This window comes from Mobula birostris, chromosome 13, assembly GCF_030028105.1.
Source record: "Mobula birostris isolate sMobBir1 chromosome 13, sMobBir1.hap1, whole genome shotgun sequence".
NCBI classification, from domain to species: Eukaryota; Metazoa; Chordata; class Chondrichthyes; order Myliobatiformes; family Myliobatidae; genus Mobula; species Mobula birostris.
Genome location: NC_092382.1, coordinates 31864425 through 31880073, shown reverse-complemented (window position 1 = coordinate 31880073; position 15649 = coordinate 31864425). Strand labels below are relative to the sequence as shown.

Below are 15649 nucleotides of genomic sequence, written 5' to 3'. Positions count from 1 at the left end.
CCATGGGGTCTGCTCCGCCAGTCCATCATGGCCGATCAAGGATTCCACTCCACCCCATACAGCTGCCTTCCCACCATATACTTTGATGCCCTCGCCGGCCAGGAAAGGAAAACTTCCGCTTTAAATATAAGCAGGCCTTGGCCTGCACCGCAGACTGTGGCAGAGCATTCCACAGATTTACTACTCTCAGGCTAAAAAAACATATTCCCCTTTCTTTTGTTCTAAAGGGCGGCCCCTCAATTTCGACACTGTGCCCTTTTGTTCTGCAAAATCCCACCAGAGTAAACATCCTCTCAAAATACGCAATATCTCGACCTTTCAACACTCGGTATGTTTCAATGAAATGTCCCCGCGTACTTCTAAATTACAGTGTGTACAGGCCCAAAGCTGCAGAAAGCTCCTCATGTGTTTGTCATGTTCCGTCCGTGAAGTCCGTATTCCGGTTCATGGTCCGGTCCATCGACCCTTGCTCCAGGTTTTCCTGTCTACACTGTTTTTGTTCCTGTTAAACACTAATTAAGGCAGCTGATGCTAGTTGGGGCTGGCTGCATAAATACCTCCAGAGACCAGGGCGAGCTGCTGGATTGTTCTTGTCCTTACTCCTTGTATCCCTTCCTCTGCCTTCTGTTTCCTCGCCTGGAGCCCCGCCTTGTCTTGCTGCAACTCTCGCCTAGCCTGAAGTTCTCATCTTGCCTTGCTTTGCCTGAAGCCTTGCCTTGTTTTCCTGTCTTGTCCTGGAGCCACCCTGTACCTAGTTCCCATCCTATCCCTTGTCTCCGCCCAGGTAATTCAGGCCGTCTTGCCGTTACCTGGGATTGGTTCAGTCACTTCCTGTCCCTTGTCTCCGTCGGGTGGTGATCCGCGCCCTGCCCACGTGATCCGCACCCTGCCCAGGAGGAGCCCAGCCTCGCCTCGCCTCAAGTCTCCTGCCTTCAGCCTCGCCTCGCCTCAGGTCATCTGCCTCCCCTCGCCTCAACTCTCCTGCCCCATCCTCCAGCCTCCAGCCTCGCCTCGCCTCAAGTATCAAGCCTCCAGCCTCCAGGCTCGACTCGCTTCAAGTCTCCTGCCTCCAGCCTCCAGGCTGGACTCGCCATAATTCTCCTGCCTCCAGCCTCCAGCCTCGCCTCGCCCCAACTCTCCTGCCTCCAGCCTCCCGCCTCGCCTCGCCTCAAGTCTTCGGCCTCCAGCCGCCAGTCTCGCCTCAAGTCTCCTGCCTCCAGTCTCCAGCCTCGCTTCAAGGCTCCTGCCTCCAGCCTCCTGCCAAGCCTCGCCTTGTCTCCTGCCTAGTCTCAAGCCTGATGACTCCAGCCACTAGCCTCTAGCCTCTTGCCAAGCCAAGCCAAATTTCTATCTTGTAGCTTCTTGCCAAGCCAAGCCACGTCTCTAACCTCTAGCCTCAAGCCGGAAGACTCCAGCCTCCTGCCTCCTGCCAAGCCTGGCCTCTAATCTCTAGCCTCAAGCCTTGAGACTCCAGCCTCGTCCTCCCTGCTTGCCAGTTCTTGTCCTTGCCTAGTTCTGGGGTCTGAGCCAGATCAAGGCCCAGGTACTCTGTCCTTGTCCAGTCTCTGGCTCGGAGTCCAAGCCCGGGCTCCTAGCTCTCCTGTTCAGTCCTGTTCCAGGTTCCTCGTTTTCCTGTCCATGTTCTTGCCATCGCCCTGTATCCTAGTCCTGTCCCTAGTGCTTCAGTGTCTGTGCCTTGCACTTGGGTCCGTTGCCACCCACCGCCCTTATGACAGTGCTAACGATTTCATTCCCATAATCATCCCCGGAAATCTCCTCTGTACTCTCTCCAAGGAAAGCACATCCCAGGCACAACTCAGCCAACTGATTGTTGAATTGGTTGATAAATCCCATCGGCCGCGTTTCACTCCCCCTCTGGTGAAGGTCAATTCACGTTCACATTCACGCCCTGTACAGGGATGTTGACCTCTTGCCCTCCTTTCACTGGGGCGATCCGACATGCTGAGTGCTTCCAGCGTTTTCTGTTATTACTCCTGAAAGTCATTTTGCTCAAAACATTGCAACCGGCTAAATGATAGATCATTTCAGTGTGTAAAGCGGCTGCGGATGGTAAACTTAACTTCGTGAAGTCAGATCGGCGCTGCTCAGGACTCTGAATTCTGAGAAACATATCTACTTCTCAAAACTTCTGGAGTCAACTAAAGCTGTTGTTATGCAGAACGGATTTGAGGAAGCTGCTTACAATCATGTCCCCGGTTACTGAGGGTGATGAACAGACACGGCTCGCCATTACTTTAACCTCAGTTTTCTACCCTGTTCTCTCTGCTCCGGCAAACTTCGAACATTGTTCGCTACATTGCTAAAATGTATATTTCAAATTTCTGGTAAATTGACTTTTAAATAAATCACTTCAAACCCTCCGTTATATCTGTTTCCCTTCTCCATAGTGGACAGAAGCGCACATCGCGGAAATTGCAAAATAAACCTACTTCGACGTGTAAGCGGTCGATTGAAGCGGAGAAGAGACAGAAACTTCAGTGAAAGGCTGCTGTGTGTGACGGTTACTTTGCTCTCAAACTGACAGATATAATTTCCGCTGCCAAAGTTGCTGACTGGCTCGATGGCGCAGCCTTGTCCTGTGTGCACATGATCGATCCCATTGCGCCATCTAGAGTCAGCATTGGGGATTGACTGGGCAGGAAGAGTTTCTGACTGGTGACAATATTTGGCACGTCTGCGGCTGATCCCCGGTGTTGTCTGTTCCATTTCCAACAGAAATCGGGATGGCGTGTTGTTCCTGTAATAAGTAATACTGAATGTAATTTGATGTAATGACGTACCTGCACAATTACAGTTAATTTGCAGGTAGGTCCCTGCGCCGTCGCTGTTGTGATCATTGCTCATGGTTCATATATATTTTCCTGTGTCAGTTTTGTGACAAAGTGTTGTTTTCAGATTGGCTTTGCCTTTTTGTCCTGAGGACATAGGTATTCTGTCATTATTCTGGCTAGGTTCGATGCGTTTATCCATGATTTATTTTTTCTCTCAGTTTATTTATTTCATAGTCATTGTCATACTTTATTGTTCCTGGCGGAAATTGGTTTTCGTTACAGTTGCACCATAAATATTTAAATAGTAATAAAACCATGAATAATTAAATAGTAATATGTAAATAATGCCAGGAAGTAAGTCCAGGACCAGCCTATTGGCTCAGGGTGTCTGACCCTCCAAGGGAGGAGTTGTAAAGTTTGATGGCCACAGAGAGGAATGACTTCCTATGACGCTCTGTGTTGCATCTCGGTGGAATGAATCTCTGGCTGAATGTACTCCTGTGCCCAACCTGTACATTATGTAGTGGATGGGAGACATTGTCCAAGATGGCATGCAACTTGGACAGCATCCTCTTTTCAGACACCACCGTCAGAGAGTCCAGTTCCATCCCCACAACATCTCTGGCCTTACGAATGAGAATTATGATAATTTATATGTTTTTTTATTGTTAATAAATGCAATGCATTGCACCTGCAAAGTAACAAATCTCACGACATATGCCAATGACACGATGCCTGATTCTGATTCTGATTTGAAATGCTGTTCACAAGCATTTCAGGCAGTGCAAGACAGATTCACCAGGCGAAAGTCTGGTATGTCCTATCGAGGCGATTCTCATGCAGGGTCTGAACACAGCCCGAATGTCAGGACCGAGCACTAACCCATATAGAGAATGAAGAATTTCGAGGGCTGAATAGCCTCCTGTTTCTGCAGCGTTTTATGTTCGTTCAATCTCCGCCTTCTCGCTGTGCGATCCAATCAGCTCCGGCTTTTCAGATCAGGACTCTCGAAATCAGTCACGGTGACCAGGAAATGCGTCTCACTCTCTCATTGTAACAGAGACAGGCCCTGCTCTCTCCGGATCGCTTGGATGACGTTCACTTTACTCTCTCTCTTTCTGTTCATGACGGTGGGTGAGAAAAACTCTCTTTGAGATCATAATCGGATTCAACACAGCAGCAGATATTTGTAGAACAGCACACAAGATTTGATCTGGATTTTGAGCAGAGTACAGATTCTCTGATCCAATCAGCGCTGCCGCTTGTGACGTCAGAATCCAATTATCTGCCCCGCAAACCCGGAAGTGCGGCTCAGTCTCCGAGTGTAACAGAGATCGGCGCTGCTCTCTGTCGGGATGTCGGGACTGCCCTTCGCAGCGCTCGTTCTTTGTCTCTGCATAACGGCGGGTGAGGGTCGCTCTCTCCAATCGTCCGTGGTCGTAACATCAACAGTGGCGGGTGGTTGGAGGAAAGAAGGGCAGGTTACAGGGGACGATCTAACTGAGCTAAGTACAGATCTCAGCTGTCTGTGCTGATTGAGCCCAGTACAGCTCTCCAGTCTCTCCGCATCTGTCGCTTTTCCCTCATACCATTTTCTCTTCCTCAGGTCAGTCTCAGCAGTTCACCATTTTCGTTGAGCACAGCCAGATAAAGGTCACCGTCGGGGGAGATGCACTCTTTTCAGTGCGGCCGTCGGGCAATGTCAGCAGTGGAAACTGGGTTTTTAAAGGGAAAACAGTCGTCCAGTGGATCGACCAAGCTGTGTCTGTTGACCCTGCCTACACATCGCGGGCTGAGTTATTCATCTCCAATAGGTCGCTTCTGCTGAAGTCCGTGAGCATGTTGGACAATGGGGAATACCGTGTGACTATCGTTCCAACTAATGGCTCCCGAACCTCAGCGACCATCTTTCTGCGTGTTATTGGTAAGTGAGACAAAGCTTTACAGAGTCATGCAATCTCGGACTATAACATTCATTTTTATTCCTGTGGCGACAGAATACAATATGACCTGTACTTGTAGTTGTTGGATGACCCATTGTTTCTGAATGAAAAAAAAAATTGTACCGAGTGAACAACACAGATCTGCATTAGATTTAGTTTGAAGATCCTCTCGGACAACCTTCGGCGGTGATCGGTGGCTGTGGGTGGTGAACCTCGCCTCTAGCGCACCCTGCCGGTCCCAATTTGCGGACTGTTCAACTCTCACCCGTCCCAGTAAAGCTGTAGATTAGGAACTACAACAGGATCAATGAACAGTCCACGGGAGTGGACAAGACAACATACAGTGCAAATACAAATACAAATAAATAGTCATAAATACTCAGGACATGAAATCACGGGGTAAGGGTCCTTAAACTGAGATCATTGGTTGTGGGAACATGTCACTGGATGGCCAGTGGGTGTAATTATCCGCTTTGTTCTAGAGCCTGATGGTTGAAGGGTTGTAACTGTTCTTGAACGTGGTGGTGCGAGTCCTGAGGTTCTTGTACCTTCTACCTGATGTCAGCATCGCGAAAATAGCATGTCCTGGGTGGTGAGGATATTTGAGGGCAAATTATGTTTTCATCCGACAGCCGTTCATGTAGATGCACTCAGTGCTTGGGAGGGCTTTACCGGTGATGAACTGGGCCGTGACCACTACTTTTTATAGAATTTTCCATTCAAAAGCATTGATTTTTCTCATACCAGGCCGCGAAGCAATAGGTCAATACATTCAGCATTACACATCTATCGAAGGTAGACGCCATGACGAATCTTCACAATCTCCAAAGGAAGTCGAGGAGCTGCTATGCAATCTTCGCTATTGCACTTGTGTGCTGGGTCCAGGACCAGCACGTCCGGCAAACAGTTGGAATGCTCCCCACGGTACATCTGTACAAAATTTGCGAGTATCTTCTGTAACATATCAGATCTCCTCAAACTACTGATGAAAAATGGCCGCCGCGGTGCCTTCATTGCAAATGCATCAATATGTTCGGCCCAGGGTCGAACCTCAGAGAGGTTGACATCCAGCATCTTGAGACCGCTCGCCCTTTCCACTTCCGTTCCCTCGATGAGGACTGGTGTGTGTTTGCACTCGACTAACCCTTCTTGATGTTCAAATCACGTCCTCAGACTCAGTGAAGTTGAGTACAAGGTAATTGTTGCGGCACCTGTCACCAAGCTGATCTGTCACTCTCCCGTATGCCTTATCGTTGCATCGAAAATTCTGTCAACAATAGTTGTATCATCGGCAATTTGACGTTTAGAATATGATCTGTCACTAGTCACGTCGTCGTGTGTGAAGAGAGCGTATATCAGTGAGCTAAGCAACCATCTTTGAGTGACACACACAAAATGCTAGTGGAACGCAGCAGGCCAGGCAGCATCTATAGGAAGAGGTACGGTCGACGTTCCGGGCCTCAGCCCTTTGTCAGTCCGAATGACAATGGGAGCTCCGGTCCCCCCAAACATCTGAAAGAGGTGCAATTAGCTTTAGTAAGTTTTGGGACTGCATTCCAGGAGCCAGGGTCGAGTCGACGCTTGCGGGCTTAGGCCATCAAGATTCCCGCTGAGGTGATATGACGCGAATGACGAATTTTACTGTAGGGTTAAATGTTTTGATGGGACATAAAATTCACCTTGAAGCTTATGGTTAGGAATTGCATTATCATTCCTCGAATAGGCAGAAAGAATTCTGAGAAGAATTTCATTCAGCCTTAAAGGCGCTGAAAAAATTCACAAGGATGCTACTGGAATGGGAGATTGTTCAAGTTATCCTCGGAGCGTGGAAGGCCTTGGCCTGACCATATAGAAGTTTGTGAAGTCAACAATACAGATTATTGGGATGTTCACGGTATTTTCAGCAGAAGCGAGGAATCTGAAACTATGAAAGGAAGCTAGCAAATAATATGAAAGAGGATACTAAAAGCTTTATCAGGTATATAAAGAGAAAAAGAGAGTTGAGTGTAGATATAGGACCGATAGAAAATTATACTGGAGAAATTGTAATGCGAGATACGGAGATGGCGGAGGAACTGAACGAGTATTTTGCATCAGTCTTCATTGAGGAAGACATCAGCAGTATACCGGACACTCAAGGGTGGCAGGGAAGTGAAATGTGCGTAGTCACAATTACAGCAGAGAAAGTGCTCAGGAAGCTGAATGGTCTAAAGGTAGATAAATCTCCCGGACCAGATGCAATGCACCCTCGTGTTCTGAAGGATGTAGCTGTGGAGATTGCAAAGGCATTAGCAATGATCGCTCAAAAGTCGATAGATTCTGGCATGGTTCCGGAGGAGTGAAAGATTGGAAATGTCACTCCGCTATTTAAGAAGGGGTCAAGAAAGCAAAAGGGAAATTATAGACCTGTTAGCTTGACATCGGTGGTTGGGAAGTTGTTGGAGTCTGCTGTCAAGGATGAGGTTACGGATACGGAGCACCTGGAGGCATATGACAAGATAGGCAGAACTCAGCATGGATTCCTGAAAGGAAAATCCTTCCTGACAAACCTATAATAATTTTTTGAGGAAATTACCAGCAGACTAGACCAGGCAGATGAGGTGGATGTTGTATATTTAGATTTTCAGACTGTCTTTGACAAGGTGCCACACATGAGGCTGCTTAACAAGACAACAGCCCATGGAATTACGGGAAATTTACATACATGGATAGGGCGTTGGCCGATTGGCAGGAAACAGAGATTTGGATTGAAGGGATCCTATTTTGGTTGGCTGCCGGTTAACAGTGGTGTTGCACAGGGGTCCGTCTTGGGGCCGCTTCTTCTTACGTTGCACATCAACGATTTGGATTAATGAATAAATGGCTTTGTGGCTAAGTTTGCTGATGCTACAAAGATAGGGTGGAGGGGCCGGTAGTGCTGAGGAAACGGAGAGTCTGCAGAGAGACTTGGATAGCTTGGAAGAATGGGCAAAGCAGTGACAAATGAAATACAATGTTGGAAAGTGTATCATTATGCACTTTGGCAGAAGAAATAAACCGGCAGACTATTATTTAAATGGGGAGAGAATTCAGAATTCTGAGGTGCAACGGGATTTGGGAGTCCTCGTGCCAGGAAACCCGTAAGATTAACCTCCAGGTTGAGTCGGTGGTCAAGAAGGCGAATGCAATGTTGGCATTCATTTCCTGCGGAATAGAGTATAGCAGCAGGGATGAGATTTTGAGGCTCTATGAGGCGCTGGTAAGACCTCACTTGGAGTATTGTGGGCAGTTTTGGGCTCCTTATTTAAGAAAGGATGTGCTGACGTTGGAGAGGGTGCAGAGAAGATTCACTGGAATGATTTCAGGAATAAGAGAGTTAACATATGCGGAAAGTTTATCCGCACTCGGACTGTATTCCTTGAAGTTTAGAAGAATGAGGAGAGATCTCATAGAAACATTTCGAATGTTGAACGGCATAGACAGAGTGGATGTGGCAAACCTGTTTCCCATGATGGCGGGGTTTGGTACGAGAGGCCACGACTTAAGGATTGAAGGGCGCCCATTCAGAACGGGGATGAGAAGAAGTTTCTTTCAGCCAGAGGGTGGTGAATCTATGGAATTTGTTGTCACGGTGGCAGTGGAGGCTAAGTCACATTTAAGGCAGAGATTGATAGGTATCTGAGTAGCCAAGGAATCAAAGGTTAGGGTGAGAAGGCGGGGGAGTGGGACTAAATGGGAGAATGGATTAGCTCATGATAAAATGGCGGAGCAGACTCGATAGGCCGAATGGCGGACTTCTGCTCCTTTGTTTTATGGTCTTATGCAGAAATATCCGCGCATCACTATTTTAAATTGACACCCCTCTATTCTCAGGTTGTGCCTCCATATCCGAGACACTCCCACTGCATGAAACACACTTTCCACATCTACTCTGTCTAGACCTTCCAACATTCGTTGAAAGTTTCAATGCGGTTCCCTCCACGCCCCCACCCCCCGACAATCCTTGTAAATTCAAACGACTGCACACCCAGACCAATTAAACGTTCAACGCATGTTAACGCTTTCATTCGGGGGGTAATCCTTGTGAGACAATATACAACTCTAAACTGACCCAGTCAAATTGCTGTGAAAATGAATTTGTCACTGATAAAGACGTGTTCTCGGAATGTAAGATATTCATTTTCTTTGTGTGTTAACAGAAAAAACAGATGGCAAATGTATCCTCAGCTCTGGCGCAATCGTGGGCATTGTGGTATTTTTCCTTGGCGTGACCATGATCGGCGTAGTCAGTGGATGGTTGATCACCAGGAACACTGAGGGGTAAATGCATGTTTTTATTTTTTTTTTCCCGAATGTCACCTCTACTTTCATTTAGTGCGGAAGATTTTTCTTTTTGGCAGAAGTGGGTTATTGGAAGCTTTAACACGAATTTGCGATGCAGCCGGTGAACGAAGAAGGGGACACAAACTGGAGCTGGAGGAAATTGGCGAGTCAGGCATTATTTGTGGGGGAACATGAACAGACCCTTTTTAGATGCGGAGATGCAGGACGAGGAAGTGTTTCACACGGCACAACGGGTCCTGGGATTTGTTTCCGAAACAACAATTATTGAAGTCTGGAATGCGTGCATAGCAGGAACAGAACTATTGGCCGTGTTGAAAGTTATTTTTTCCTGCCTCCTCAGCATATGACAGGAGGCAAGCTAGGGATTCAGAAATGGTGCAGAAGAAATATACCAGAGCGGATACTGGGTTCAGGGACAGATTGTGCTTTTGGAAGCACGCTGTTTCCTGGAAGGCATTTTGAGTGGAGTTCATACTGAAACACATAAACATCGGAGTTCATATGTGAGTTTGAATTTGCTCTCCCACATCACTGAGTACAGGATTAAAGTCTAGAGACTCAAGATGAAAGAGGCAGCCATTGCAAGTCAGGGTGAATGGTTACAACAGGAATTCTGCAGATGCTGGAAATTCAAGCAACACACATCAAAGTTGCTGGTGAACGCAGCAGGCCAGGCAGCATCTGTAGGAAGAGGTGCAGTCGACTGCACCTCCTCCTACAGATGCTGCCTGGCCTGCTGCGTTCACCAGCAACTTTGATGTGTGTAAGGTGAATGGTTAGTTTCCCAGCAGTTTGCTGTTGGAACAGGGGAAGCTCTGTTTGCAGATTTCCTAAGGGCTGATCAGCTGCGGCCTTTAAGAGGGAAATGGATAATTAAATGGTGACGATTCATGTCCAAGGTTCAGGAATGGAACACGGACGGTGCATTGGTGTAGATCCTCACCAGGCACTGATGTCCTTTTCCGTGAGATAAGGCATCTATGAGTGAATATTACCCTGTCGATAACAATCAGTTTCAGTCACAGTGGAGCAGTTGGTCAATCCGCACGTCCCCGGTGTTTAAGGAAAATGGGGACCGCTCGGTCTCCACCTGTTGGCATTTTAAACCTCTTTACCCAAGGAGGAGCTAAAATTGATTAGCAACTCTAGAATTATGCCACAGATCAGGAGACATCCGTGGACAGAATCAGTATTATCTTGTACGTGGACGTGGCTTTCCTGAAGTGTGAGCATTTGTTTGAAAGTGGGCTGCGTTCATTAATGCAGGTGTGTCACTTTCTCCTGGAAAGCTGAGGCCCGAAATTCCAGAATGTTTTCTGTCCATAACCCATTATGGTCACTGTTGTTGAGATCGAGTAGGACTGGAACAGGGTATCTAATAACAGGAACAGTATCAAGGAATGAATAGAAATTATCAAATGTAATTATAGGGGTCGTTCTCATTCGGTGTATCAGTGAAGGAAAGTGACATCCTGCCGAATTCATGTTTTGACCTTTGTTTCTGTTTATTCAGCATCAAAGATCCACCGCAATCCAAACACGACACGAGCACCAATTCCAGAAGAAAGAGTGAGTGAACCCCGTTTGAACTGTTCTATTACTGAGCCCACGGAAATCTAAACATTGCATTTAAATATGGAAGCTCATAGCGCACACAAGCTGGAGGTCGTTTTATCTTGCCTATCGTTTGGTATCCCAGTTAAAAAAGTTTAAATTTTGAACTGAACATTACAATATCAGGGAGAGATGGAATTGTAGTTTAGTGGACTTAATTTCCCTTCATATTGATCAATATAGGCCCTCAGTTACTGGTCTTCTGTACAAGAGGTTACGTGTTTCTGACAACTGGATGGGACGTGGCTCACGCTATGGTTGCATTTTGTTTGGGGCCCGGATTGACGTCTGCAGTACTAACAACGGTCCCTACTGCTCTTCACCGTTGTGACATATTCTGTTTTGCCTCCACAGGCACCTTGGATACAAACGCTGCGGACGCATCGGAAAACTATGAAAATTTCCCAAGGAATGAGCAGGTTGGATGTTTGTATTATGTTCATGGTCTCAGTCATTGTTCTGCGAAGGAAAGATAAGAACATCGGTAATGTGATCGGTAGCGTCCATCGGGCCCTTGGGCACTGATTGGCCATTTATGTAGATCACCGGTTCACATTTCCAGTTAACTGAGGAACAACGCCTCAAAGTAGACCCAAACCAGATAGCAACGAACATCGACCTTTTCCTACCCGTGTTTTTGTTCACTTCCCTCTTGTTCCATTCTTCGCCCTCGACTCTTATCTCTTATCTTCACATGTCCATGAACTTCCCCGGAGACTCTCCATCTTCGATTTCTACCATGGTCCAGTCCCCTCTGCAATCGGATTCATTTTCCTTCAGCGCTTTACCTTCCCCACTCTCCAGGCCCACCATTCACCTTCCACATAGACAACCTTCCTCTCCCCCACTTATTGTTTTTTTTTTTTTTTTAATTCTGGCGCCTTTCTGCTTCCTTTCCAGTCCAGCAGAACGCTTTCGGCCCAAAACGTCGAATGTTTATTAATTTTCATTGATGCTACCTGAAATGCTGGGTTCCTCCGGCATTTTGTGTGCGTTGTTCCGTATTTCCAGCACCTGCAGAACTTCTTCACCCGAGTTATTTGCTGTTTCTGCAGAATACATAATTGTTGTACAATGCAAAAAACACAGATCTTACTCTGAGTGGAATATATTTCATGAAGGATCCTCTTTAAATGTCCGGTCAAAGCGGGAAAGACACAAGTGGAAGCGGTGGTTAGGTCTGCACCTGCCGGACTGTGATCAGCGATGATCTATGTGAACGTTTAGAGAAATAGCAAATACGGTCAGCATCCTGAGGGCACAAGTCCATATCCCCTCTCTGTGACGTGCAAATTCTGATCAGGAATAATCTCTCAAGATGTTTGGTTCTGAAGGCGAGCTCCTCGTCAAATAACATTCATCATGCTACCCTTATTGCTGAATGCTTACAAATCATCTAATGCTGTCCGGAAGCGTTCCTGGTGTCAGAGAAAATATGTACTTTCCTGACACTGAATCGGAAACGCGCAGTCTGTCGAACGGCGAATGATGCAATATGCTCCAATCAGCAGTGAATGTGAAAATTGATTCTCCCTTTTTTATGTGCAGAGTCAGAATACAATTGTTGTGCACTTGGTTAAACGCTTCAATAGAAATCTTCATGTTCTCGTTCCAGGGCACAAGGAACAATGCAGATGATGGAAATTCCACTTATATGGTAAGGACTACATTTGCGTCAATGCCTTCTTGAAGTAATTGTTTCCACTTTACACAGTAAGAGACAGACGCTGAGGTGAGACATTCCATAGCGGAAATGAAATCGAAGAGGCAGCAGTTGGGGACAAAGACATGGCGGATCCATTCATGAAGTATTATGTGTCAATCTTTGCTGTGGAGCAAACTATCAGTCTGACAGTGTCAGGACACGGGAGTGGCTAATAAGGAGAAGATGCAAGGCAAGCTGGAAGGGCTGAAGGTAGATGAATCACCTGGACTAAATGCACAAGATTAACTGCACCACACCATTCTGAAATGGGCCACTGAAGAGGTAGTAGAGGGATAATTACTGATATTCCAAGCTACAGATTGCTGTGAAATTGTTTCTGAGGACTGGAAAGTTGCAAATATCACTCTGATCTTTTGAAGGAAGAGAAGTGAATGACAAGGGATTATGCTCCCTTTCGCTTGGGGATCATGACTGTCTGTCCCTGATCCTCTTTTCATCATGGTCTGACTATTCCGTGTTACTTTCAGACAGAATTTATTAAATAAGCGCAAGTATTCTTCAGTATTATTGCTGTTCTCTTCTATCACAAAATGCTTTTAATAACAAAATGCTGCTAATCATGCTGATTTCCTCACATTAACAGGGACTTGTGCTGCAGGACCGATCTGTTTACAGTGATCTGAAGAGGTATGTGAATGGAATATTGGCCTGACGATACACAGTGTCACTTGTAAAGGAAACGTATCTACTAATTCCAGGTCTGTGAGTTATGCAGTGCGATGGTTGTGTCCATGTATATACTACACTGTGATTAGCAGTTTCGAGACACGTAACAACGCAAGATTCGAGTTAGGCGGTATCATACAGCGTTTTATTGATATTGAAAGGAACAAATTTTCTGGGTCTGTATCTATATGAAATATACTAGTTGTTTTCAAGGTTGCATTGTCACGATGTTTTAGCACAGATTCGAAAATCGTCACCTCGTAATTCTCCTCACCAGCAGCAGCACTTCCGGGTTGCTGACGTAGTCAACATAAATGGTGTGTTGTTTCCTCAGATGACGTCACTGGTGAACGGAAGAGGATAGTTGGCAGGTGAATTGACACAGAGGATGGACAACCATCGAGGAAAAAGCCATCGTTCAGAATGTCTTTCCTTGTTTCTGTATAATTGTTCCCCATGTCTCCGTAGGATTCTCTCTGCGTTTCACATCCTCACGATGAAGATATCACTGAAGATTTTGACTCGTTAGTATCAAAGCAGCTTAGTTTTCTCAGCTCAACCCAGACCTTACATCCCGTAATTGCCACCTCCACCCTGCCACCAACATATTCCCTCTCAACGTTGCTGTGTGATACAATTTCTATACCGTCCTGACCCCCATCATGGGCCGATAGTTTTCTGACCACTTGGTACGCTCAGAAACATGAAATATCGTAGTGTTTCGCTCTCAACCCTCAGCATAGCTCCGTTATTCACTTGGCGTGAGGCCGGTTCAGCGGCACAAGCGGCCAAGTGGGAATAATTCCATTAATTTCACCCTTAGCGTCACGGAGCTCGCTGTGAGCAAGGGATACGTATTCGCCCACTGAATATTGTGTCAGTCTGCTCGTATTCAGCTTCCATTAGTGTCCCAGAGGCAGAAACCCATTTGGACAGAGTGGTGGGGATACGAGGATGGAAGGCAGGAGTGTCTATCCAGGGACTAGAAAATACCTAATAAACTTTAGTGTTTCCAAGCGAAGCAGCAAATAACATAGTCTCTCTGCTCTTAAGCCTCAATCAACCCTATTTTACTCAGGTGCTGTTAGCATTGCGAGTTCGGAGATGAAGTCCGGCGTCATGTGTAATAAATCTGTAGATCTCCCTATCCAAAGTCCGTGAAGATTAATTGGTCATTGTAAAGTGTCCCGTGGTTAAGTTACTGTTAGAACATCGAACATAGAAGATAGAAATCTACAGCAAATTACAGGCTCTTCGGCCTACAATGTTGTGCCGATCATGGCACCTACTCTGGAAACAGCCCAGAATTACCCTGCCACACAGCCCTCTATGTTTCTAAACTCCATGCGCCGATCTCACAGACACTTAAAAGATCCCCACAACACCCTGGAGGAACTCAGCAGGTCGGGCAGCATCCGTGGAAAAGATTGGTCGACGTTTCTGGCCGGAACCCTTCGTCGGGACGTTCCGGCCCGAAACGTCGACCGATCTTTCCCACGGAGGCTGCCCGACCTGCTGAGTTCTTCCAGCGTGCTCTGAGTGTTGCTTTGACCCCAGCATCTGCAGATTATTCTGTGTTTGCACTTAAAGATCCATTGCATCCGCCTTCGCTGGGAGTGCATTCCACGCACCCTGCACTCTCTGTGTGAAAATCTTACCTCTGACCTTCCCCTTGTACCGACCCCCAAATTCCATAAAGCTATGCTCTCTCGTGTTAGCCATTTCAACCCTGGGGAAAAGCCTCCAGCTGTCCACACGATCAATCACCGTCATCGTCTTGTACACCTCTCTCAGTCACCTCTCATCCTCCGTCGCTCCAAGGAGAAAAGGCGGAGGTCACGCAACCTATTCTCATAGACCAGGCTCTCCAACCCAGGCATCGCCCTCGTAAATCTCCTCTGTTAATGGGGTTTGTCGTCGGTTGCTGAAAGGCTATTCCGCGCTTTACGGCTGAATAATAAACCTAATAAAACTGAAAACTTTGCTGAAACCCTGAGTTGCCTCCTGATTTCTGCGTGAATTAGCTCAGTAAATGATTATCAATCCGAGTCACTGATTCAGCCTCCGTTACCAATGTTCCTGTACACCGAGATTATGACGTCACTTCCTGTTTGAAAAATCCTGATTTACCCCATAATCCGTTCACATCCCCTGGTTCTTCCACCAGTCTCCCTGGTGTCTATGTTTCACTGTAACGCAGTTACCTGATTTTTTTTTTTGGGTATTATGGATTCAAACTTCTTCTTTCTTTGCTCTTTGGTTCGTACAGCTCAAGGTGGCTGGGGGGTGGCGAGGGGTGGGGAACAGACGTGAATAGGAACTGGCACCTCGGCCAACGAAAACCATCATGTGAGATTAGAACAATACATCTGCCGATATGAGATCAGCACACTTCCATTCCCCGCGTAAATGCCCAAATGACACTTAAGCTGCAATTCACTGCTTCCCCTGACAGTGCGTTCAAGGCACCGACCACTCTCGGTATTTCATGTAAATCTGGATTTCACTTTTCCTTCTCTCACCTTCTCACTAATTCCTCTCGTATTTACCACCCGCTCCCAATTTGTGCTTTCCGTATTTTTTTT

At 46.6% G+C, this 15649-nt stretch overlaps 1 protein-coding gene across 1 annotated transcript; it reads left to right on the top strand.

The window, feature by feature from the left end:
• Nucleotides 1-4009: 4009 nt before the first annotated feature.
• On the top strand, nt 4010-15046 carry LOC140207511 (V-set and transmembrane domain-containing protein 5-like). Its single transcript, XM_072276037.1, has 8 exons — nt 4010-4199; nt 4399-4716; nt 8914-9034; nt 10572-10627; nt 11027-11091; nt 12288-12329; nt 12982-13025; nt 13399-15046. The coding sequence occupies exons 1-8, from the start codon at nt 4148-4150 to the stop codon at nt 13400-13402; spliced, it is 702 nt and encodes a 233-aa protein (XP_072132138.1). The 5' UTR covers nt 4010-4147; the 3' UTR covers nt 13403-15046.
• The last annotated feature ends 603 nt before the right edge of the window (nt 15047-15649 follow it).